The sequence below is a fragment of the Myotis daubentonii genome, chromosome 16 (assembly GCF_963259705.1).
Source record: "Myotis daubentonii chromosome 16, mMyoDau2.1, whole genome shotgun sequence".
NCBI lineage: Eukaryota > Metazoa > Chordata > Mammalia > Chiroptera > Vespertilionidae > Myotis > Myotis daubentonii.
In genome coordinates this window covers 38,690,604-38,716,056 of record NC_081855.1, presented here as the reverse complement: position 1 = coordinate 38,716,056, position 25,453 = coordinate 38,690,604, and the positions used below count along the sequence as shown (strand labels likewise).

The 25,453-nt window shown below is 57.6% G+C and overlaps 1 protein-coding gene across 1 annotated transcript in view; it reads left to right on the top strand.

The window, feature by feature from the left end:
- The window catches only part of SCN4A (sodium voltage-gated channel alpha subunit 4), a 45,994-nt gene extending 21,990 nt beyond the window's left edge, over positions 1-24,004 (top strand). The window contains exons 11-25 of the mRNA XM_059669952.1: positions 89-242; positions 2,421-2,659; positions 4,430-4,603; positions 5,752-6,108; positions 11,579-12,073; positions 13,963-14,095; positions 14,792-14,946; positions 15,260-15,433; positions 16,325-16,447; positions 17,759-18,037; positions 18,285-18,338; positions 18,569-18,706; positions 19,197-19,301; positions 20,146-20,416; positions 20,920-24,004. Coding sequence (XP_059525935.1) covers positions 89-242; positions 2,421-2,659; positions 4,430-4,603; positions 5,752-6,108; positions 11,579-12,073; positions 13,963-14,095; positions 14,792-14,946; positions 15,260-15,433; positions 16,325-16,447; positions 17,759-18,037; positions 18,285-18,338; positions 18,569-18,706; positions 19,197-19,301; positions 20,146-20,416; positions 20,920-22,145 — 4,077 coding nt within the window. The 3' untranslated portion in view covers positions 22,146-24,004. The remainder of the gene's footprint in view (positions 1-88; positions 243-2,420; positions 2,660-4,429; positions 4,604-5,751; positions 6,109-11,578; positions 12,074-13,962; positions 14,096-14,791; positions 14,947-15,259; positions 15,434-16,324; positions 16,448-17,758; positions 18,038-18,284; positions 18,339-18,568; positions 18,707-19,196; positions 19,302-20,145; positions 20,417-20,919) is intronic.
- Positions 24,005-25,453: the final 1,449 nt, after the last annotated feature.

Here is a 25,453-nt window from a genome sequence, read left to right as displayed (position 1 = left end):
AGGGTTCGTGAGGAAGCTCTGAAAGTCAATCAGTCCATCCTCCTGGCTCAGAAATGGACTTCATGCCCATCACCCTGCTGGTCCACAGGCCAAGGCTGCCCAGGCTCTGGAAGATGCGGAGGCCGATGGTGACCCAGCCCATGGCAAAGACTGCAATGGCAGCCTGGACACATCACCAGGGGAGAAGGGGCCCCCAAGGCCGAGCTGCAGCGCAGACAGCGCCATCTCAGATGCTATGGAAGGTGAGTGCCCGGCTCCCCCATACCCATCCTACACTGCATGTCCTGCCCATCAGGCCACTTGGGCTCCTGGGGAAGTGAGGGCGGGGCTGGCTGGGCCCAGCTTCAGGAGGACAGTAACTTAATATTGGCATCGAAGAAATGGCCATGATAAATATAGTCCTGGCTTACCCTGCCCAGTTCTGGCTGCAAGGCCAGGCTGCCACGGGAAATGGGGGCTTCCGGGAGGACCTTGGGGACTGCCAAGGCAATGGAGGACAGGATACTAATACTAACCAGGAAGGCCCAAAGTTCCGGAAACGGGAGATCCTGCTCCTCAAATGTCTCTGGGTAAAAGTTAAAGGCCAAAGGCCAGACTCTGCCTAGGGAGAGTCACAGACTCCCTCAAATGCCCATGCTGCTCCCCAAGTCTCAGGAGGAGGATAAGCATGAGTTAATAAAAAGAAGGTAGATAGATTTACACAATTGGATGGATGGATGAATGGATGGATAGATGGATGGGTGGATGAATGGATGGATGAATGGATGATGGATAGATGATGGATAGATGGATGGGCTGAAAGATTAATGAATGGGAAGAAACACATGGGTATATGGATGAATGACAAGGAGGGAGGGAAGAAAAGAGAGAGAGAGGGAGTGAGGGAAGGAAGGAAATCTGTCATAGAAGAGATCTGGTTCCCTTCCCAGGCCACTTGTGTCAGGAAGGACTTGGAGGTCCTAGAGCAACGGTTGCCAACGGGTGGTCCATGAGGTCGGAAAGGTTGGCGACCGCCATTCTAGAGGACTTTGCACACCTCTAGAGGGCACCATCTCACCTAACCTTGTATGACAGGCATCCAGGTATGGGTGCCCTGCCAGAGAATGCCCCAGAGAATGCTGGGCAGAGCTGGCCTAGGAGATCACTCAACACTGCCCTTGCTGGATGCTTGTGAGAATTTTTGGCAGTAGCACCTGCAGTAGCAGCCAAGTTGGGGGTGGGGTGGCGTTGTTAAGGTCAGACTAGAACAGTGGTTCTCAACTGTCCTAATGCCGCGACCCTTTAATACAGTTCCTCATGTTGTGGTGACCCCCAACCATAAAATTATTTTCGTTGCTACTTCATAACTGTAATGTTGCTACTGTTATGAATCTTCATGTAAATATCTGATATGCAGGATGTATTTTCATTGTTACAAATTGAACATAATTAAAGCATAGTGATGAATCACAAAAACAATATGTAATTATCTATGTGTTTTCCGATGGTCTTAGGTGACCCCTGTGAAAGGGTCGTTCGACCCCCAAAGGGTTTGCGACCCACAGGTTGAGAACCGCTGGACTAGAATGTGTAGCCTGTATGAGTGGCCCAGGTTGCTAACTCCTGGGTGGGGGTGAGAGTCAGCCACCCCCACCCCTGGGGTGTCCCAATCATGCTTGCAAATCCAAGGATCCATGGGACTGCCCCACTCCAGTCCCCTTCCCTCCTCTATGAGATGGACGCGCTAACAGCATGTGTGACGTTCTGGTGGGAAGGAAATGAGATCATGCCTGGGCCGGGGATTCCCACAGCAGCACAGGCCTGCAAGTCCAGGTGGAGGAGCAGCTTCATCCATGGGCCTTACGGGCTTCTGAGCAAGGGCGGCAAGAACGGGGGACATTTCCAGAAAGCCACCCTGATGGGAAGTGACTGATGGGCTGGGAACAGTCTGGAGGGGCCGGCATTGCTGCCAAAGCAATAAAGAGCCCACAGGGGGATCCCAGTCTGCTCCCCAGTGGCACTGGCCAGCAGCAGGAGGACCTGGGAACCGACCCCCAGCAGTGACCTCCAACCAGGGACCCTCAGGCACTGCGAGAGCAGGGTGCAGGATCACTGTCCTGGGCCACTGGCGGGGGTGGCAGTCACTGAGGGGCAGGGCTTTGTGGGTTGTGTCAAGAAGGCCGAAGCTTGAAATAGCCCATTGAGAGAAGGGGCCTGGGGCAAAGGCCGATAAAGGGCAGGTCTTTGGGGGACAGGGTCTAAAGGGTTGGGTTTTGAGGGTGATGCAGTGAGAGGTGTCGCTTCGAGTAGGGGGCCCTGAGGGGTGAGGTTTGAGATGTGATCCAAGGGGCAGGGCTTGGGGAGCCCCAAAGACCAAGTGGAGGAAGGTAGCCACTGAGAGGGGGATCCACATCACCTGTCTGATTCCACCCTACCCCCAGAGCTGGAAGAGGCGCACCAGAAGTGCCCACCATGGTGGTACAAGTGTGCCCACAAAGTGCTCATATGGAACTGCTGCGCCCCATGGATGAAGTTCAAGAACATCATCCACCTGATTGTCATGGACCCCTTCGTGGACCTGGGCATCACCATCTGCATCGTGCTCAACACCCTCTTCATGGCCATGGAGCATTACCCCATGACAGAGGAGTTTGACCACGTGCTCAGCGTGGGCAACCTGGTAGGGAGGGGACAAGGGAGGGGTGGTCATTCCCAGGCAGGACAGAAGAGGACACGGGGCCTGATGGAGCCCTCTCAGCTGTGTGGAAATATGGGGCACTATTGGGGGCATACGTAGACAGGCTGGGGTTATTTTCCCAGCATGTGGGGGACATAAGTTGATGTACAAGGAAGGTATATGGGGTGATCCACGGGATGTATTTGGGTTTCAGGATAGCTGGGAGCAGAGAGAGTGGGGATGAGGTTCTGGAATCCTTAAGATCAGGACTCCGGGGATCTGGAGTCCAGGTCATGCTATGGATGCAGATATGGGGGAGTTGGGGCAACGGAGGTGGGGGGACTGGGTGACAAGTCTCTGCACCTTTAGAGATTGTTTGTTGTGGGCCTAAGAGGGACTACGGGACCTGGAAGTAGGGCATATAGCCATGGGCACCCTGGCCCAAGAGGCCCCAGCTCATCCTGGAGGCCACAGGGCATAGCCTCCCAACCCTCAGCCCCCTGCCCGCTACCCTTTCTCCAGCATGGCCAGGCTTACTACCCTCTGCAGCCCTGCCTGCTCCGCTATTGTTGACACACACTGATCCGCCTGCTTATCCCTACCCATTAGGAGCATTATCACCTCGTTGCCAGCCACGGTGGAGCCTGACAAAGGGAAAAAGCCGCCTCCTCCTCCAGCCCTGCCCGCCCTTCTCAGTTTCCTTCAAATGTTTTCAGGATGGCAAATGGGCCAGGCACTCCCGCACCCTGAGGGTCAGGGGGGGCTAGGAGAGTGAGATATGAGGCTTGAGGAAGGGTGGACAGCAAGGGATTCGGACCTTGGAGTCCCCAGCCTGGGAGGCAGGCAAGTGTGTTCCGTGGAGATGCCCGAGCAGCAATGGCTGGGCTGGAGGGGCCAGGGCGTGCTCTGGACTTGGTGCAGCTGCTGGGGTGTACGTGATGGGGCCGGCCCACAGCCTGCTCACCCCCTGCCCACATTCTGCTCCCGACTGGGCACCTGCTATGGCCAGAGACAGCTCCTGGGCGGGGCTCAGCATGTGCCAGGGCAAGCTGTGGACCCAGGGCAGCTGGTGTCTGGCAGGAGGGGGGCCGTGCCCTGGGGGAGAGGGGGTAGTTTTCAGGGACTCTGCAGCCCTCAGACGCCATATAGAGGGCTGTGTTTGGGGGTGAGGCAGCTCTGGCCTTCTCATTGTTTCCAACTTTGCCCTCTCTTGGCCCCTGCCCTAGACTTCCAAGCCCACCAAGAGGCTGGGTCCTGAGACCCATGCCAGGGAGGGTAGAGAGGCTGTAGGGAGCAGAAACAGGACACTGAATCAAGCAGGTTTGAGACTTGACTCGTTCCCATGTGGGCAGCACGACCGAGCACTTCCCGCTAACCTCTCTGAGCCTCAGTTTCCTTTTCCTGAGACGGGTGTGATAATCCCTTCCAATGACACAGAAACCGGCATACCAATGAGGTTATCATGGCAACCACAAAGCCCTCTGTGAGTGCTAATTATTCTGTGAGTGGCCCCGAGACGTTGAGGGCTGGCCCTCGGTCACATGGCCAAAAGCGGAAGGGCCCAGGTCTCTGGCTGGTCCCCATCTCCCCTGTGGAATGGCCACCCCACTCCTCACTCACACACGCGCGGGTGCCGTGGTCACCACTACCTGCCTCTTCAGGGTTCTGGGCCCCACAGGCTCTGCCAGGAGGTGGGAGTCGGGTAGGGACTCTCAAAGCCTTGTGCTCCCGGAAGCTCTGTGACCTGTGACGGGGCCGCCCCCCACCCCACAGGTCTTCACGGGCATCTTCACAGCAGAGATGGTGCTGAAGCTCATCGCCTTGGACCCCTACGAGTACTTCCAGCAGGGCTGGAACATCTTCGACAGCATCATCGTCACGCTCAGCCTGGTGGAGCTGGGCCTGGCCAACGTGCAGGGGCTGTCGGTGCTCCGCTCCTTCCGGCTGGTGCGTCAGCCCCGGGCCGGGGTGGGAGAGGGGCAGGGTGGGGATTTTCTTACTGAAAATAGGGAGGAAGGGAGCCCCCTCCGCTATCGCACAGGGCTGCTGGGGGACAAAATGACAGCCCAGGAGCTTGACCCCTGTGACCTTGGGTGGCTGTGGAACGGGCACTTTGGCCCGGACTGTAGCCCTGAAAGCTAAGGCTTGGGAGGATCTCTAGTGATAGAATCGGAGCTCTGAATTAGTGCCCTTCCACCACCCCCTGGGAGCACTTTTATTATTTTCTTAAACTTTATTCTGGGACCTTTCATGCATCCACAAAAGTATCCTATATAATAAAAGGCTAATATGCAAATTGTCCCCTCGACCGGGAGTTCAACCAGGGGGCGAGACCAGCTGGCCAACCACCTGCGGACCCTCCCCTGGCTGGCCCCATCCCCAGTCGGCCCCCCCACCCAGATCGGGAGTGGGGCCGGCCCACCAGCTGCCCTTGGACCCTCCCTGTGGCTGGCCCCAATCAGAGCGGGCTGGCTGGACCCCACCCATGCATGAATTCATGCACCGGGCCTCTAGTAAAGTATAATAAACCTCTGTGTACCTATCACCCAGCTTCAATTGCCATCAATAGTCTGCTGCTCTTGTTTCATCTGTCCCCCCACTTTTTGTGGAGGAGAGTATGTTAAAGCAAATCCCAACATATAATTTCACTTGTAAACACTTTATCTGTATCTTTAAATATGTGGCATTTTTTTAAAGTGATTTCAGCGAAAGGAGAGAGAGAGATAGAAACCTCAATGATGAGAGAGAATCATTGATTGGCTCCTCCTGCATGCCCCCTACCGGTGCCCACCCAGGCATCGTGACCTCCTGGTTCATAGGTTGACTATCAACCACTGACTCACACTGGCTGGAAGCTTTATCTGTGTCTTTGACAAATAAGGACTTTTTTTTTTCCTTTTGAACATATGAAGAGCATGAGGTAGTAGGATATGAATGTTCTCATTTAACAGAGAGGCAACCTGAGGCCTTCCAATCACTCAGGGAATGGGGACTCGAGCTGTTCAAGATGATTCTTTCCCCTAAGGATAGGGCTCCCCCGGGTTGACCGTGGGTCCCTGCGCCTCATTCGCCCCTGCCCTCCTCCCTCCCGGCAGCTGCGGGTCTTCAAGCTGGCCAAGTCGTGGCCCACACTGAACATGCTCATCAAGATCATCGGCAACTCAGTGGGGGCGCTGGGCAACCTGACGCTGGTGCTGGCTATCATCGTGTTCATCTTCGCCGTGGTGGGCATGCAGCTGTTCGGCAAGAGCTACAAGGAGTGTGTGTGCAAGATCGCCTCGGACTGCAGCCTGCCCCGCTGGCACATGCACGACTTCTTCCACTCCTTCCTCATCATCTTCCGCATCCTGTGTGGCGAGTGGATCGAGACCATGTGGGACTGCATGGAGGTGGCCGGCCAGGCCATGTGCCTCACCGTCTTCCTCATGGTCATGGTCATCGGCAACCTAGTGGTGAGTGAGGCTGGCTGGGTGGCTCCCCCCCGCTTGCCCAGGAAATCCAAGTGTCCAAGACATGACGCGTTCTTTTATCTCCGTTATTCCCTTTGAAGGGGGCTGTCATGCGAGGGCCCTTTTCCTATGAGTTGAACTGCATGATACATGGCTCTTCCCTTCCTGCCCCCTCAACCCCCCAAAAGGGCAAATTTTTTCTTTAATTTTATTTTTCAATTACAGTTTATATTCAGTATTATTTTGCATTAGTTTCAGGTGTGTAGCTTAGTGGTTAGATACTCACATACTTTACAAAGTGTTCCCCCCTGATATTCCCATTCCCCACCTAGTACTATAGCTAGTTATTTCAATAGTATTGACTATATTCCCTATACTGGACTTTACAGCCCCGTGACTATTTTGTAACGACCAATTTGTACTTCTTTTTTATTGTTGTTGTTAATATATTTTTTTATCGCTATTTAGAGAGAGTGGAAGGGAGAGGGAGAGAGAGAAACATGGATTGGCTGCCTCCTTCACAGCCCCACAACCCACAACCCGGACATGTGCCCTGACTGGGAATGGAACCAGAAACCTTGTGGTGCATGGGATGATGCCCAACCAACTGAGCCACACCAGCCAGGGCCCAATTTATACCTTAATCCCTTTACCTCCTTCACGCAGTCCCCCAATTCCTCTCCCCTCTAGCAACCATCAGTCTGTTCTCTATGAGTTTGTTTCAATTTTGTTTGTTTATTTTGTTCTTTAGAGTCCACGTATAAGTGAAATCATATGATATTTGTTTTTCTCTGACTGACTTATTTCACTTAGCATAATACCTTCTAGGCCCATCCATGCTGTGGTAAATGATAAGATTTTAGTCTTTTTTATGGCCGAGTAATGTTCCGTTGTATTTACGCATCACCACTTTTTTATCCACTCCTCTGGTGATGGGCACTTGGGTTGTTTCCATATCTTGGCTATTGTGAATAATGTGGCAGTGAACATAAGAGTGCATATATTCTTTCCAATTAGTGTTTTAGGTTTCTTCAGAAGTGGAATCTCTGGGCCACAATTTTTCTCGGATGCTCTCTATTGTTTTCTATAGTGGCTTCACCAATCTGCAGTCTACCACCAGTGCACAAGGGTTCCCTTTTCTCTACATCCTCTCCAACACTTGTTGTTTATGGATTATTGACGATAGCCATTCTGACAGTTGTGAGGTGATATCTTATTATGGTTGTAACTTGCATTTCTCTGATGATTAGTGATGGTGAGCATCTTTTCAGATATCGGTCATTTGTGTGTCCTCTTTGGAGAAGTCCTTTGCCCATTTTTAAGATTGGATTTGTTTGGTTTTTTTGGTGTTGCGTTGTATAAGTTCTTTATAAATTTTGGATATTAGCCCTTTATAAGATACTAGAGGCCCGATGCACGAAGACTCGTGCAAGAATGGGCCTTCCTTCCCCTGGCTGCCAGCACTGCCTTCACTCAGGCTGAAGCCGCCTTTCCGCCTTCCCATACTGCCCAGAGGCCGGGAGCAACTGGGGCGATGAAGAACGCCTGTGTTGTCACCATAGCAACAATGCAAGCATCCTGCCCCGCCCCAGCTGCTCAGCGCCTGTGTATGCAAATTAACCCGCCATCTTTGTTGGGTTAATTTGCATACTCACTCCTGATTTGGCTGGTGGGCATCACGAAGGTATGGTCAATTTGCATCTTTCTCTTTTATCAACGTAGATATCATTGGCAAAAATCTTCCATTCAGTAGGTTGTCTTTTTGTTTTATTAATGGTTTCCTTTGCCGTGTAAAATCTTTTTAGTATAATGTAGTCCCATTTGTTTATTTTTTCTTTTGTTTCCCTCAAAATGGCAAAAATTTTTGTGGTTTAATCCAACGATTCTCAAATTTTAACCTGCTTAAGAGTTGCTTGGGAGTTTCTTAGAACCTGCCGCCTCCTCCCACCCACCCCAGTCTGATCTAGCAGCTCTGGGCCAGCACCTGGGAATCTGTGTTTCTAACGAGCTCTGGAGATGCTCTTGCTGCTGGCCCAGGGTGGGCACTGTGATTAGTGCTGTTGAAACCTAGTGTTTTGGGTAAAGTAACATAATAATTGGAATCAGACAGGTCTAAGTTCCAATCCCAGCTCCTTTTCCATCTGCATGACCTTGAACCAATTACTGCTCTCTGGTTGGCTAGATTCTCCAATTTTACATGAAAGAAAAATAGTGGGTCCCTGATAGGGTGGCTGGGAGGAGTGATGTGACAGTGTGCAAGAAGGCACAGTGTGGAGTTGGCATCTGAGGCTGCTGGGCCTCTTGGCTTTCTCCCACCCTCTCACCCTCTGTACCTGGGAATCAGGCCCCGGGTGTTGGGAGAATCCCTAGATGGCACAAACAGCATCCATCCTGCCACTTTGGGCTTGGCTTGTGGGGGGCTGGTGCAGGGAAGGGGTGCAGGGGCTGATGAGAAACAGGCTGTGGGGCTGTGGTCCAGCTGACCAGCATTTCTGTGGCTCGGGCCTGGCAGGCATCTATCCTCACCCTGCCGACCCCGACTCCTCCCCTTCTCTGGGTGGCGTGGGGGTCAGTCCTACCCAGAGTGCTGTGCTCAGCTGCCCCCTGCGGTGGCTGGCAGGCACTGCCCTGGGCAACAGAGGCGGGAAGACGCCCGTCCCATCCCCCTCCCTCCCCAACATGTTCTGCAAAGGCCTGTGGAATCCTTGGGCTGCTGGGTCAGCGCTTCTCAGATATCGCTGAGCTCTGGCTGGGGGCAGGAGCAGATTGGTGGGGTGGGTTGTCACCTCAGCTGAGGAGGAGACCCTGGGATGAGGGACAGCTAGACAGGAGGCCCCAGGCTGGTTGTCCCCGGGAGGGAGGTCTTGGGGAGGAGAGAAAGAGAGGGAAGATGCCTGGGCAGACCTCGGGGGCAGGATTAGGGTGTGGGTAGCAGTCTCTGAGTAGCAGTTTGTCATGTAGTTTGAGGACCTGGGGGTGACAGAAAGGCTCTGCAAGGGGGTTTTGTGTGCAAACTCAAAATCATGTCAAGCCCCTACTTTGCCAGCACTCACTGGGAAACCCTGAGCAAGTTAGTAACCTATTTGGTCTCAGTTTGTCTCGTCTGGAAAATGGGGATGACCCACTTCACCGGGTGGTCCTGAGGATTACACAACACACACCTCAGTGATCAGCAAAGCGCTTGGCCCTCGAGGTCAGGGGAGTTCACATGTCACAGGCGTGTGTGGTGTAGATACCCATCGGGGGCCTCGCACTCCTGCCAGGAGCCGGTGCCTGCGTGAGGGGCTTTATTTGCACCATCCTTGATGTTGTCCACAACCCTGTGAGGCCGGTGATGCTGGCTCTGTGCTCCAAGGAGGCACTGCCCAGACCACACAGCTAGTGAGAAGCTGAGCCTGGACTAGAACCTGTGTCTCTGAACTCCCGTGACAATAACATAGATAATAACCGCAGTGCTGACAGTGATGACATCCACACCAGCAAGGATGGGGACGGCTGGCCTCCGTTTACATTCATCCGGCACTCGGAATACGCTCCGTGTGCTCAGCTCTGCTTTGTAGATGAGAAAGCAGAGGCCCCGGGAAGTGAGTCCGTCACCTGTGAGCCGAAGCAGTCTGGCTCGAGGCTGGAACCCCCCCGCACTGAGTCTGTGTGTGTGTCACACGCACACACACCCCGCACGCACTCCCTCACCCACCGCTGACACCCTTTTCTGGTCCAGCTCTGTGGTTCTCCCACTTTGCTCAGAGGGAGTGGAGCAGCCGAGGGAGGTGGCAATGTCAGCTCCTTGGGCACGGTCCCCGCCCCCCCCCCCCCCCGCAGGCTCATGGAGGCAGGTGTTTGCAGAGGGCATGAGGGCACCCTGCCAGGGAGTGTGGGTACCCATGTCCCCCGCGTCCATGGCACTTGGGCACTTCCTTGGGCTCCTGTGAAGGAGGGGAAATGACTAAGTCATAGGTAACCCACCCCTCAGAGCCCCCAGGGGGCACGATGTCCATTCCCCTCCCCTCCAGTCCCCCCGCTCCCGCCTTGCCCGAGGAGGCTATTTCTGTCCCAGGCAAGAGCCGTGTGCAAACCCTGCTGACCCAGAGAGCAGCTAATTCCCATCTCAGATGTGTTTCTGGCAACTGGATGCCTCCCCCCAAGAGAGAGAAGAAAAGACCAAGAAATGTTGGTGGGGGGCAAAGGCAGCAAAGTAGGTAGGGGTGTGGAGATGGGGCAGAATCCCCCCAGTACATTCCCCCAAGGAAATAATATATACGAGACACCACATATATATAGGGTGTCCCCAAAATGTATATACATACTTTGAATAATCATCAAGGCAGTATTTATTTTCTCAAATTTGAGCTGTCAGCTGTTAAAGAATGTATACTTTTTTGTGGGGACACCCTGTCTATTTCAAAGGTATCATGTTAACACGATGGTTAAGACGATGACAAAAGGCCCTCGGAGGACGCTGGTGAAAGTCAGACAGTGAGAGGCGGGCGGGGAAGATGGGCCAGGGTGGGAGGTTCCCATGGACAGGCTCCCAGGGCCTCCCCAAGGCCCCCAGAGAAAGAGCCTGGCCCTGCCTTCCAATATTGCACACATAACAGCCAACATGTTGGAATGCCTACTGTGTGCTCACCACCATGCGAGGAGGCAGGGACTGGAAACATCTCCATATGCAGATGAGGAAGCCGAGGCACACAGCAGAGATCTGACTTGCCTCTGGACACACAGCTTGTAAACTAGGATTCGAAACCAAGCAGCATGGTCTCAGAGCCTCCGTGCCCATCTCCACGGCCGTGCAAACTCACTGCATATGATTTTTCTGATCAGATGTCTGTCTCTAGCAGGTGGGAGCTCCCTCAGGCCACTGGCTCCTGTGCTCAATGGAGGGGCCCAGTAAATGTCTGGCCAGTGGGAGATAAAGTTGACGGGAGGCAGTGGGTAGACCAGAAGCCTCTAAAGTCCCTTTCAGCAGGACTATGGGAAGAGAACCAGGTGGAGCAGGGGACCCCATGGGAGAAAGGGGTCACTGCCCCTTCCAGGGCAATAGGGGACATGCCTCTGAGCACTGGGAGCACAGGGTCTATTAAAATCCCACTTATCAGGAAAGAAAAGATGGCTCAAAGAAGTGGTTCCCAGTAAGTCCTGAGAGCTCGGAGACATGCACCCTGGTCTTTGCTCTGCGTCCCCTGGTAGTGGAGGCGGAGGACAGCGTCATGGAAAGAGTCCCTGTCACCCAGGGGCCTCCCAAGCCTTGCCTCAGCCTGGGTCCGCAACGTCCTAGCCTGTGCCCAAGCCTCAGTTTCCTTACCTGCCAAGTGGGGATGAGAGTGGCAGGCCTCACCTCCATGAGCAGTCGTGAGGACTCCATTAGGTGGCGCTGTTTTAAATGTTCAATATGGGGTAGATCTGGTCAGGAGGCCTGAGGACCCTCAGGGGCCCGGAGGCTGAGCTGAGGCTCCCCAACCCCTGCTCCCAGGTCCTGAACCTCTTCCTGGCCCTGCTGCTGAGCTCCTTTAGCGCCGACAGCCTGGCAGCCCCGGACGAGGACGGCGAGATGAACAACCTGCAGATCGCCATCGGGCGCATCAAGTGGGGCATCAGCTTCGCCAAAGCCTTCCTGCTGGGGCTGCTGCGCGGCAAGATCCTGAGCCCCAAGGAGATCATACTCCAAATCGGGAGGCTCGGGGAGGCCGGGGAGGCTGGAGAGGCCGGGGAGGCCGGGGAGAGCGCCCCCGAGGACGAGAAGAAGGAACCACCGCCCAAGGAGGGTGACAAGGACCTGAAGGACAATCACATCCTGAACCACGTGGGCCTGGCTGACGGGCCAACTCCCAGCATTGAGCTGGACCACCTCAACTTCATCAACAACCCCTACCTGACCATCCACGTGCCCATCGCCTCCGAGGAGTCCGACCTGGAGATGCCGACAGAGGAGGAGACTGACACCTTCTCGGAGGCTGAGGATGTCAAGGTGAGCCCGTCGCAGAGCCTGGCATGGGGGGTCAGCGGTCACGGCTTCACATTTTTGTATGACTTTATTCAAGCCTCCAAGCCTCCATTTCTCCATCTGAAAAATGGGGGTCATGGTGCCTACCTGGGGTCACTGTGGTGGTGACCTTAGATGAGAGGACGTGTGTACAGCACATAGTGAGCGCTGGGTAAATGGTGACGGTCACTGCTGTTGTTGACATGATTAGTATGACAGGTCCTGCCTGCCCTGACGCCCTTCGCTCCACCCCCACAACTCCGGCAGGGCCCTGTTTCACCAGCAGGTGGCGATCTCGGACAGGCTGTTCTTACCTGTGAAACCTCTACTCCAGGGCTCTCTTAAGTCCACTCTGCGTTCTTGCCATTGTTACCGATTTCTGTTTAGAGCCCCCCCCCCCCCCCCAGGGCTGGTCCCTTTCTCCCCAGGGTGGGCCAGAGTGCCAGGTTGGGCTGGGGACTCTGAGGAGAGGTGCAGTGGAGCAAGGAGTTTGGGTAGGGAGAGAGCAGGGAGCCTCAGTAAGAGCCCTGACCACCCACCCAGCCCCTGTAGGGGCCCTGCAGCGGCTGGGCTGAAATGTCCCCTGCTCCTGCTCCTTCCCTCCCAGGATGGTGAGGGGCTGGTGGTCACCCCCGGAAGCTCTGGGGCCTTGCCTGGGCCTCCTCGGGGAGCTGATTCTGAGCCCCTCACCCACCCTGCGGCCTGGCTGGGGAAGGATGAGCATAAGCCCCCTGCCCACCGGCACCCTATGGGCCCTGGGCTGGGCTGGGCACCGGGGCCCAAATGAACTTTGCCCTAAAAGTTCTTGACTTCTTATTCCCCCCAAATATGTGGCACGCTGACTTTCCAGAGGGCCGAGTGCCTGCCAAGCTATAAATACCCGGGACTATGACACGGACCTCGGTATGAAGAGCGGGGGTGGGGGAGGGCTGGAGACACCCAGGCCAGGGCTCTGAGCACGCTCTAGAGCCAGGAAAGCAGGATTCCAAGGGGGATTGCGGGAGTGGGGGCACATGGGCGGAACAATTGACTCCGTGGATGCCCTGGCTGACCTATTGCCCCGTGCCTCAGTCTCCCTTTCTGTCAACTGGACACCAGGACTCTCTTAGTTTTCTAGTCACCATTCTGGACCCAGAGCTGACATCCAGTTGCCCTCTCCATCTGCCTCTTCAGGGGCCTCACCCCCAGCCATGGGAGGGTCCCCCCTTGAGGGAATCTGGGCCCGGGAGCTGGCCTAGGGCGGCACCAGGAGGAGGTGGGGGAGTCCAGCCTCCCCGCCTGCTCCACTCCCATCAGGTTTCTTGGCCCCAGGCTGGAGCACCAGCTGGGAAAATTGTTGGTCCTTTGTAGGTTCCTCATCCAGACGGCCCCTAGGGACAGGCCTGGGGACACCACGCACTGATATCTGGGGTTGTGGCAGCCCCAGTCTGTTCTGACCCCCATTCAGGCCTGTCGCAAGTACCTTTAGGCTTCTTATTCCTCTGCTGCCCTCCTCAGGCCTTCCCACGCCTCCCAGAACTTCCAGCAGCCTGAGCCATCCCCAGCCACCCCAGCCTGCTTTTCTCCCAGCCTCTTCCCTTACCTGAGGCCTTTACATGTCCACTCACATCCTCAGGCCCCTGCCCAGGCCTGAGCCCTACCCTGCTCCAAATCTAAGTGCCACAAGAGCAGGACCACGGCTGCCTTGGTAACTGGTTCTTCTGCATGAGCCACGGTGCCCGCTCCATAATCCGTGGTTGAGTGAGTGAGTGAGTGAGTGAGTGAGTAGGTCTGTCCAATCCCCTTTCTCTTCTCCCTCTGGTCTCCCACCCTAACCTCCTCTGCCCCGCCTGGTGGGAGGACCCAGGGTTCACATGACCCTGTGGCCCCTGCAGAAGCTGCCCCAGTCCCTGGACAGGAACTCCTCCGTCTGCAGCACAGTGGACTACAAGCCCCCCGAGGAGGATGCTGAGGAGCAGGTGGAGGAGAACCCCGAGGGGGAGCAGCCTGAGGAGTGCTTCACCGAGGGTGAGCCCGCATGCGTGCACCCCACCTCGCCTGGTGCACCCCCGGCCCAGCAGACCCCAGCCCATGGCCTCCTTGGGGACCTCTTGGGGGCATGCATGTCACCAAAAGCATGTGGGACCTTCTCCCCTGATGCCACCCCGCCCTGCAGCACCAGGCAGGGGTGTCAGAGCCGGGGTGCCTCCAGCCCTGACCTGAGCCTTCAGTGTGTGCAGCGGGTGCCGGCAGCACCCCGAGGGCTGCCTTGCCGATTCCCCATCGAGCCCTGGACACGAAGCGGGGCTCAGGGAAGGCAGCGCTGAGTCAGTCTTCGGGGAGAAAGGCCTGCTCAGCCCTTCAGGGCACAGCTCTGGAGAACAGGGCCCGGCTGTGCAGAGTGAAGGCTGCCTGGCGGAGCGGGGAGGGTGGGACAGTCCCTGAGCTGGGGGCCCACACCCCTGCTTGTCTTTCTGCTGCACATGCATCTCTGGCAGCAGCTGGCACATGGGCGGAGAAGGCTGTGGGGGGAGAGCCTGGGACCCCCGTTCTAGGGGAGGGGCCGGGCCCATCTCCAACCAGCAGTGGAGGACATGAGGCCGGGGATGGGGAGGAAGTGAGGTGCAGGTCTGGAGGGGGCATCCTGGGAGGTGACGGGAACATGCTGGCATGCATGGCGAGGCAGCCACCGGGCCCGTGACGTGGTGCCCCTGTGCTCCCCAGCCTGTGTGCAGCGCTGTCCCTGCCTCTACGTGGACGTCTCCCAGGGCCGCGGGAAGACGTGGTGGACCCTGCGCAGGGCCTGCTTCAAGATCGTCGAGCACAACTGGTTCGAGACCTTCATCGTCTTCATGATCCTGCTCAGCAGTGGCGCCCTGGTAGGCACCGCCCTGGGGATGGGCATGGGCCGAGGCAGGTGCCAGGCCCAAAGCAGGCCCTCGGGGCCCCTCCTTCCCACACTGCGGGAGGGACGCGGCCTGGACAGGCTCCAGCCCAGAGCCCTCGAGGAACTCCCCGAGGAGCTTCTCCCCACGGGAAACTCGCTCACCCCCATGATGGGCACGGGGAGTCTGGGAGAAGCCACCGGCCTGGCCCCGAGCCAGGCCCCTGGGAACCAGCAGCGTGGGGCAGGGCTGGGGACATGGTTGCCCGGCCTCCTGGGCTCTGGCCACCCCGTGCTGGTGCCCGCAGGCCTTCGAGGACATCTACATCGAGCAGCGGCCCACCATCCGCACCATCCTGGAGTACGCCGACAAGGTCTTCACCTACATCTTCATCCTGGAGATGCTGCTCAAGTGGGTGGCCTACGGCTTCAAGGTGTACTTCACCAATGCCTGGTGCTGGCTCGACTTCCTCATCGTGGGCGTGAGTCCGCCCCCGCCCCGGCCCGGCCCCGCCCCCGCCCCGCAGCCAAACCCGGAGGCCGTCCTTGTGGCCATGGACCTTAGGAAGCCCCAGCCCGAGGGGCAGCAGTGGCCCGAGGTCACAGAGCGGTCAGACCCCTGGTTAGCGGTCCTGCCCTCGCAGAGACTGGGCTCAGGCTCCTCGGACACAGCTGGCCAGGAAGGGGACCAACAGGCTGGGGGGACCTCCGCTCCCTGAGAGAAAGGGGAGCCTTGGGGGCAAGAGGGCGAGTAGGAGGGTGATGACCGTCCTTGCCCATATCTGCGGAAGATGTTGTATTCCAGCGGTTCTCAACCTGTGGGTCGCGACCCCTTTGGGGGTTGAACGGCCCTTTCACAGGGGTCACCTAAGACCATCGGAAAACACATATAGAATTACATATTGTTTTTGTGATTAATCACTATGCTTTAATTATGTTCCATTTGTAACAATGAAAATACATCCTGCATATCAGATATTTACATGAAGATTCATAACAGTAGCAACATTACAGTTATGAGGTAGCAACGAAAATAATTTTATGGTTGGGGGTCACCACAACATGAGGAACTGTATTAAAGGGTCGCGGCATTAGGAAGGTTGAGGACCACTGTTGTAACCTCTCTGACGGGCACAGGGCCACCGTTTAATTGATGACATCGCTGAGATAGAGCCCAGGCTCCTATAGGCGCTGGGACAATTCCCACTAGAGAGGACCAGCCACTAGGGAAGGGGCCTGGGAGAGACCCCTTAGAGCTGTGAGTCTAGGAGGCCCCTGTGGCAGACCTGTCCTCAAGGGCTGAGTCCCGGAGCTTTGGGGGGAGCCAGGGGCCCTGCACTCCCTGACACCCCAACCCCCCTTTCCCGTTACAGGTCTCCATCATCAGCCTGGTGGCCAATTGGATGGGCTACTCGGAGCTGGGACCCATCAAATCCCTGCGGACGCTGCGGGCCCTGCGCCCCCTGAGGGCACTGTCCCGATTCGAGGGCATGCGGGTGGGTGCTGGGGGGGGGCTCTGAGCAGGAGGGGGGGGGAGCAGTCACCACAGGGCAAGGGGCAGGGACCACATGTCTGTACTCCAGCCACCACCAGGGAAGCAGAGGGTCCTGCTGTAGGCGAGGTTGGGGCCTGAGACACCCTCCTGAACCAGCCCAGTGCCCATTCCTGCCCGCAGTCCTGCGCCTTAGCTCTTCTCTGCCACCACTGGGGGGCAGCAGAGGCTGCGGCAGCTCCCAGGAGGGCGTGAGGGCGCCAGGGCAGGGAGAAGGGTGGACCGAAAGCAGGTCTGTGTATTTATGGATGTCCCCCTCCAACTCAGACTGGGGTTCCCCATGGCTCTGAGACTCAAGCAAACAGGAAAGTACTTATGCCCAGGGCTCTGAGCCTACTGACCCTTGAGCTCAGGTTCATGCAAGTTTGGAAAGATCCCCTCGGGCTCTTGAGGGTGGAAGTGACTGGTAAACACAGGGTTTAGGCAAGACAAATGGGACTTCCCCAGTGAAAGGTCTGTTGGGAACATGACCAGCCCCAGAGGGACAAACCTCTGTGAATCGGCTGGTTGCAGCCCATCAGTGCGCTCAGCCTGAGTGGCTCCCTCCTGTTCATACAAGAGGCCAGTGCTGGCCCTCCCGGCTCCAGAGTGGCCGACCCCTACCCTCTGAGGGGACAGGACCTGCCCACGGCCACACAGCTGCTTGGTACCCCAGCCAGGAATAGAGCCCTGGTCACCACCAGGCCTGTGCCACCCACTCTGTCTGGAGGTCATGTCATGGCTTCTGCTTGAAAAGGAACAATTCTCAGACTGGGCTCAGCCTGGAACAGTGAGGTGGCCTGTGTGGCCAGGGCTGGTGGGGTGCAGGACTCTGGTCCCAGGGTCCAGCTGCTTTAACGAGTCTGGTGGCTTCTTTTCGATGCCTGTGTCTCTAATACCGTGAACAAGTGAGCAGGGGCTGGTCACGGGGGCTGAGTTTCCTATGGGGGCCGAGGAAAGAGTGTTTGTCTCTTGCCTGGTGACCCATGGCCAGGCTGCTTCCAGAGAAGGCCGGGGCCCCAACTCTGGGCTGATAGCTCCAGCCAAGCAGAGAGTCCTCTCCAACCACCATGCTGGCAGCCCCCATCCTTACTCTTTGCCCCCCTGGCCCCAACCATACAGCCCAGCAGACTTCTCCCCAGGCCTGGCTCAGAGCGCCCTCCTCCCGGAAGCCTTCCCTGAGTAGCCATGCCCAGCCCTTCCTGGTCTCCCAGAGGAGATGGGCTCCCCTGCCTGGGAGAAGATCTGACAATGACTCCCTCCCACCCCCACCCAGGTGGTAGTGAATGCCCTCCTGGGAGCCATCCCCTCTATCATGAACGTGCTGCTCGTCTGCCTCATCTTCTGGCTCATCTTCAGCATCATGGGCGTCAACCTGTTTGCCGGCAAGTTCTATTACTGCATCAACACCACCACCTCCGAGAGGTTCGACATCTCCGAGGTCAACAACAAGTCTGAGTGTGAGAGCCTGATGTACACGGGCCAGGTCCGCTGGCTCAACGTCAAGGTCAACTACGACAATGTGGGTCTGGGCTACCTCTCCCTCCTGCAGGTGGTGAGTGCGACCCCTGGCCCTGCAGGGACGTGGATAGAGGTGCCCCCATCTTTCTGCCACTCCTTGTTAGGGGACTGTCCACCCTGCTCCCAGAGCTGCAGGACCCTGAAGTAGTGCCCAGACCTCTCTGGTCTCTATCTGATACCTGCCCAGTGGGGCTGTGGGCAGGTGGCCCAGGGGGAGGACCAGGCTGGATGATAGAGGCAGCAAGCAGCCCCACCCCTTACACCCAACCACACTCTCTCAGGCCACCTTCAAAGGCTGGATGGACATCATGTATGCAGCCGTGGACTCCCGGGAGGTGAGTGGGGGTCAACGAGATATGGCTCATGAATGAGCCAAGGGGAGGACTAGACCAAAGACACAGCAGCACATTCCGCCCACCCCCACCCCCATGCTGCCTCCTCGGGAGACCCTGAGACTCCGAGGGTGGATGGGTTCACCTCTGGGCCCCAAGCCTCTCCTGCCCACAGTGGGACAGGGAGCACGTGTGTCCCCACGCCCACCCAGCACACCCTGTGGCCCCTGCAGCAAGGGGAGCAGCCGCAGTACGAGGTGAACCTCTACATGTACCTCTATTTCGTCATCTTCATCATCTTCGGGTCCTTCTTCACCCTCAACCTCTTCATCGGCGTCATCATTGACAACTTCAACCAGCAGAAGAAGAAGATGAGTATCCAGCCCCGCCTTCCCTGGGCCTCCCTCCTCCCGACCTTGGTCCATTCAGCCCTTATAGTTCACAGACGCTGCCTCGGCACCCCTGTGCTGTCGCTGGGAACACAGCTGAGGCAGCAAATCTGGGTTCAGATCCCGCCAGGCAACCTGGAACCAGTGACTTGGCCTCCCCAAACCTCGGTGTTCTTATCCATCAAATGAGAGGATGCTACCAACCTCTCTGGGTGATTCTGGGGACCCAATGAGATATTGATGGAAAGTGGCCCAAAACAGACTGTGAGGCAGCACAGGTTCCCTTCCCTCTGTCATCGCCCCTCCTCCTCCTCTTCAACCCCCATCTCTGGCCCCTCCATGTCCCTCTCCCGCTTTCCACCAGGGGCACCTGCTGGGGTGAGGGTTGCTTCAAGGGTGGTACCTGAGGTAGGGAGGTCCTGGAGGCAGAGAAGGGGGACCTCCCAACCTTACGGGCTCCATCCCACTATACTTTGGAGGGAAAGACATCTTTATGACGGAGGAACAGAAGAAATACTATAATGCCATGAAGAAGCTTGGCTCCAAGAAACCTCAGAAGCCAATTCCAAGGCCCCAGGTACCTGCCCTCTGGGCCTCTCTTCCCACAGCTTGTGAGGCTCCCGCCTGAGGGGGCCCACAGGGCCAAATGCAGCCCACACTCGGCCCTCCAGGCCGTGTCCCTGGCCTGAGGCTGAGTCCACTGGCTGGGAGGCTGGGTCCACTGGCTGGGAGGGGTGCCTCTTTGTAACTGTATTGAGGCGCTATATGCACAGGCAGCAGCTGCCCGCTAAACTCCAGTCCCTGGTTCACCCCTCACCCGGCCCTACACAGCCCCTCAATGTCCATTCACCTCCTCAGTTGGTAGATTCTGGGGCAGGGGTCCCTAGAAGGGGGAGGAAGATGATGGCCAGACACTCTTCCCAGTGAGTGATGGCTTGGGGCAGTGGTCGGCAAACCGCGGCTCGCGAGCCATATATGGCTCTTTGGCCCCTTGAGTGTGGCTCTTCCACAAAATACCGACTTCTGCACATGGGCCATGAAGTTTCAATCGCACTGTACATGTGCGCCCGCACGTGGTATTTTGTGGAAGAGCCACACTCAAGGGGCCAAAGAGCCGCATGTGGCTCTCGAGCCGCAGTTTGCCGCCCACTGGCTTGGGGGAAGGGCGAGGGGCTGCTTGAGGACCTTGGCAGGTAGAAGGGTTTCAGAGCAAGGAAGGATGCCCAGGGACCCCATAGAATGGCCTGGTCTGATGGGTCTGCCCTCCATTTCCTGGCCAACACCACCATAAGCCCTGACACACCTCTCTCTTTCATGTTTGTGTATCCTGTGTCTCCTGCCTGTCCGTGTCCTGTGTGGGCCCTGACCACTCCCCCCACTGTGCACCCACATGTGTCCCTGCACTCCCATCTGTGCTGCAGAACAAGATCCAGGGCGTGGTGTACGACTTTGTGACGAAGCAGGTCTTCGACATCGTGATCATGATCCTCATCTGCCTCAACATGGTCACCATGATGGTGGAGACGGACGACCAGAGCCAGCTGAAGGTGGACATCCTGTACAACATCAACATGATCTTCATCATCATCTTCACGGGCGAGTGTGTGCTCAAGATGTTCGCCCTGCGCCATTACTACTTCACCGTCGGCTGGAACATCTTCGACTTTGTGGTCGTCATCCTGTCCATTGCAGGTGAGCAGGGCCAGGCCAGGCTGCCCTCGTGGACACATGCACCCGGCATGCGTATACACATCATCACACCTACGCACGTGCGTGTGCACCTGCCATTCACACCTCATGCACAAAGGCACACTGTACACACCTCAAGGAACATTTACCTGACAAGTAGTTGCACACTCGGGTTCCCATATCCATACCCACTGGAGAAGTGCATGGACATGTATGTACTCATGATAGTAACTCATCTACGGCATCTGCAAACAGCCTTGGGAATAGGCCTGACCTTCGCCCCATCAACTTTAGCATACCTCACCTCCATCCAGCTGTGTGGGGACAAAGATGTAACCCTTTGCCCCAAGACCCTGGGAGGGCCTGGCCTAATGGATGAGACCATCTGGGCTGTGCTCCAAAAGTTGAGCGCACCAGGCCAGCCCCCTTGAGCCCGCATGCCCCCCTCACTCCCTAACCCAGTCCCCCACCCTAGGACAGCAGTGCTCACCACTTCCTCCCTGCAGGTCTCGCACTCTCTGAGCTGATCCAGAAATACTTCGTGTCCCCCACACTGTTCCGTGTGATCCGCCTGGCCCGGATTGGGCGTGTCCTACGACTGATCCGTGGGGCCAAGGGCATCCGGACGCTGCTCTTTGCCCTCATGATGTCGCTGCCTGCCCTCTTCAACATCGGCCTCCTCCTCTTCCTGGTCATGTTTATCTACTCCATCTTTGGCATGTCCAACTTCGCCTACGTCAAGAAGGAGTCGGGCATCGATGACATGTTCAACTTTGAGACCTTTGGCAATAGCATCATCTGCCTCTTTGAGATCACCACGTCGGCCGGCTGGGACGGGCTCCTCAACCCTATCCTCAACAGCGGGCCCCCCGACTGTGACCCCACCCTGGAGAACCCGGGCAGCAGCGTCAAGGGTGACTGTGGCAACCCCTCCGTCGGCATCTGCTTCTTCTGCAGCTATATCATTATCTCCTTCCTCATCGTGGTCAACATGTACATCGCCATCATCCTGGAGAACTTCAACGTGGCCACCGAGGAGAGCGGCGAGCCCCTCTGCGAGGACGACTTTGAGATGTTCTACGAGACGTGGGAGAAGTTCGACCCCGACGCCACGCAGTTCATCGAGTACAGCCGCCTCTCCGACTTCGTGGACACCTTGCAGGAGCCGCTGAGGATCGCCAAGCCCAACAAGATCAAGCTCATCACACTGGACCTGCCCATGGTGCCAGGCGACAAAATCCACTGCCTGGACATTCTCTTCGCCCTGACCAAAGAGGTCCTGGGAGACTCGGGGGAAATGGACGCCCTCAAGGAGACCATGGAGGAGAAGTTCATGGCCGCCAACCCCTCCAAGGTCTCCTATGAGCCCATCACCACCACCCTCAGGAGGAAGCACGAGGAGGTATGTGCCATCAAGATCCAGAGGGCCTACCGCCGGCACCTGCTTCAGCGCTCGGTGAAGCAGGCGTCCTACATGTACCGCCACAGCCAGGACGGTAGTGGGGACGGGGCCCCCGAGAAGGAGGGGCTGATCGTCAACACCATGAGCAAGTTGTACGGCCCCGAGAACGGGGACAGCGATGTGCAGGGCAAGGGTGAGGAGACGGGCTCCACGGGGGACGCTGGACCTGCCATGCCACTCACGCCCATCAGCCCCTCCGACGCTGCCCTCCCTCCCGCCCCACCCCCAGGGCAAACAGTACGCCCAGGGGTCAAAGAGTCTCTGGTCTAGCAGGTGGCGGTGAGGTGGCCAGCTGAGGCTGGTAGAGCCCTGAAGTTTCCCCAAAGCTGCCTGCAGGCTGAGGGAGCGGGACTTTGAGTCGAGGACTGATCCAGGTCCCTGTTGGGGACAGGACGTGGCCACTGTGGGGCTAACACCTAGGCCAGAGCCCCTGCCTCCCCCGGCCATGGAGAATGGGAATTGCAATCCGAGGCTCCACGCTGGGCCCAAGACCCCTGCCTCTGTGACTTCGCCTTCGCGTTGCTCTCACCTCCTCGGGGCCCTGCTGCCTCTCCTCTTGGCCTGGAGGGCGGTTGGAACATCAGAATCTCTGCCCCTCTGGGGGAGGAGCCAGCCTGCGATGGAGGGATTGGCTGCCCTCTTGCCACCAGAGTCTGACAGGCTGCTGGCCTCTCCAGAGATGCCTTACCCTCAGGGAGAGCAGACACCTGGCCCCAGGGCCCGCCAGCCACCCCATCTCTGGGATAGTTTCCCCGGCGGCTCAGGAATTCCCTGGAAAAGGGAAACGTTGCTGGTCTGCAATGGCTCCACCAGCCTCATTGGCCACTGGATCCTGGTGCATCGGGCTGGGGTTGTGGCCCCTGAAGCCATTTCCTGGTGTGTCCACTGTCCAGACCTCCAGCCCCGGGCTGGCCCCTGAGGGAAGAGCACAAGGGAGGACCCCACTTGGGACCTGCCTTTTTCTAGGTCGTGTCCACCAGAGTCTCACGGCACTGGGGGCTCTTCTTGGCCTGAGCTCCCAGACCTGGGGTAGGGTGGGAACCCCGGCACTCAGGAGGAAACATCTTGTTCCCTCCCTCCCTTCCTCACTCCTCAGCCTTCCCTACCACCACCCCCGCCTCAAAAAGTGATCCTAAGAATGTTATAGTTGAGCCCATGTTAGAGATTTCACACTGGGCCATGCCCAGCTCACCTGGCTCAGGCCCAACCTTCCAACCTCTTGCTGCCTGGAATGCCGGGAGCCATTTTGCTGGCACAGCCGATCTGGACACGGCAGTGCCAGGTCTCCACCGGCACCCGGAGAACACTCAGAGGCTGAGCTTGGAGGAGGAGTCACTGGATTGATTCACTTGTGTGTGTTCAAGTGTGTACACCATTGTGTCCCACGATGCCTACATATGCATGTGTGTCTGGGTATGTTTGTGTACATGTGTGTCCGTGGGCCCCTGTGGTGTCTGGCTGGTGTGTGTGTGTGTCTTCTGTAGAGGCCTGTCCGTGTGAGTGTGTACGAGTGTGAACACATGTGCTAAGTTTGAGTCCCTGTTGGCCTTAGTTCCTCTTCTTTTTCTTGTTTCTTGTGAACAGTTTGATTACAACTCAGGAAGCAGCCAAACCTCCAAAACAAAGTGCAAGTGTGTGTGTGTGTGTGTGTATGGCCCACAGGCCGGAGCCCTCTGTTCTGTCTGCCCCGCCCTCTGGCCTCCTCATCGCCCAGCCTGGGCGTCCCCCTCTCGCTCCCTGTGACTCCGTGATCTTCCCTTCTGCTGGTTGTCTTCGTCACACCAGTGCCCAGCCCTGCTCGGTGTCTCCTGCCTGTGTCCTCTGTGGAAGGGGCCCCACTCCGTCCGGCTCTTCCTTCCGAAGGTTCACCCTACAGGGGGCAGCCTCCTCCCTGGCCAGCACCCTGCCCGCTGCCTTTCCCTCCTCGGGCCTGGACGGCGTGGCCCCAGAGCCTCCGCGTCCATTGGACTGGGGAGACCGTGTACAGACTGTAGCGCCTCCCCCTGCCCGTGCCCCCTCCGCACCGGCAGACCCACACCCGTCCGTGCCGTGCCCGGGTAGGCACAGGCCCAAGCCAGGCCAGCAGACAGGCCCCTTTGTACAGTTCTTACAATAAACCTCCCCCTGGAGCCCCTGGTGTGTGGGCTTCGTCCTTCTGCAGCTCCGAGTGCAGACGTCAAGGGGGGCTGAGGGCAGCAAGCGGCCGAGGGGCTGGGGGGGACTGCAGCCCAGCAGGGAGGGCTGGCGGGGTCTCGGGCCGGGGTCCGGGAGGGCGGGATGCTCCCAACTTCCTCCTCTGGCCCTTCAGGCTCCCTCCTGCCCCGCCTAAAGGAAGGCTGGGGTCCGGCTGGAGGCCACACGAGGTCAGAGGTCACATCCCTCCACTCCCACCCATGACAGCACCCAGCAAAGAGCTGTCCGGATCCCGCCTCCCCAGCGCTCCTCTCCGGAAACCCCTTCACTTCTCTACCCGCCCCCCTCAGAGGCTCCAAGGTGCCCCTCCCTCTCCTCAGAGATTCCATCCCTCCCAGGACCCTGCCTCTGACCCCCGACCCCAGAAAGCCCAGAGTCCCACGGGCCTGTGACGAAGAGTAATATGCAGTGAGCTCAGCCCACAATCCCAGCGGGTGAGTTAGAATTTTGTATATAATTTGTTTTCTACGACTTGATTCCTGCCTCCCAGGGCTAGATGCCTCCAAACTAGTAAACACTGAGTCTTTTTCAGGGTTTCTGCACCCCCTTTTCCTGGGTCCAGAGGTTACAAGACCCCCATGGGGGCTGGGGAGCAGCACACACAGACCTCCCTGAGGTCCCTCACGTGTCCCTCAGCCCTGTCCCCAAGGCCTCCGCCACCTGCTGCTCTCCTCTCCGGGGGGGAGGGGTCCAGCATCCCTGCAGGGTTCTCTGAGCCCCGCTCAGGGTGCTGACCTCCCTCCCTGGGTCCTGGCTCCTCGCTGTATCCGGGCCCAAGGACAGGAGAGCTGGCAGGCGCCGCAGCCCACCTTTCCCCTGAGCTTTGAATGACAGAGAAAAAGGCAGAACACAGATAACATGGGCTAATGTTCCAGAATCGGCCCCACCCGCAGGTAGCGATGCTACTCGTCACCTCTGAAGGGTGAGCCGTGGTCCGGGTACCTCCCTGAGCAGACACAGGATTTCCTTCCAAGCTCACGACTGCCCCATGAAGAACTATTACTACGGTGATTTCTGCTTTACACCAATGAGGATATTTGGTTTCTGAAGGGTTAAGAATAGGTGATGCCTCACTGGGCGTGTGAGGCAGGGGAACTCTGCTTTGTGAGACACTGGCCCCCCGCTGACCTTCAGCGTCCTTGGCACCAGGGGCCCGGAGTGCCCACTGGTCCCCGCGACCCTTGAAATGCTCGCTGGGCGGCGCGGGGCCACCCTCTTTGAGAACTGCCTGGTCGCCGGAGGAGCCTTTCTGGCTGGCACATCGCAGGGCCAGGATTCACCCTGCATCCTGTTAGCCAGCCGCCTCCTCCCAGTAACAGAACAAACAGCCCGGGAATGCGAACCTCGCCTGCGGTCAGTGGGGACCACCTGGAGCCAGTGAGAGT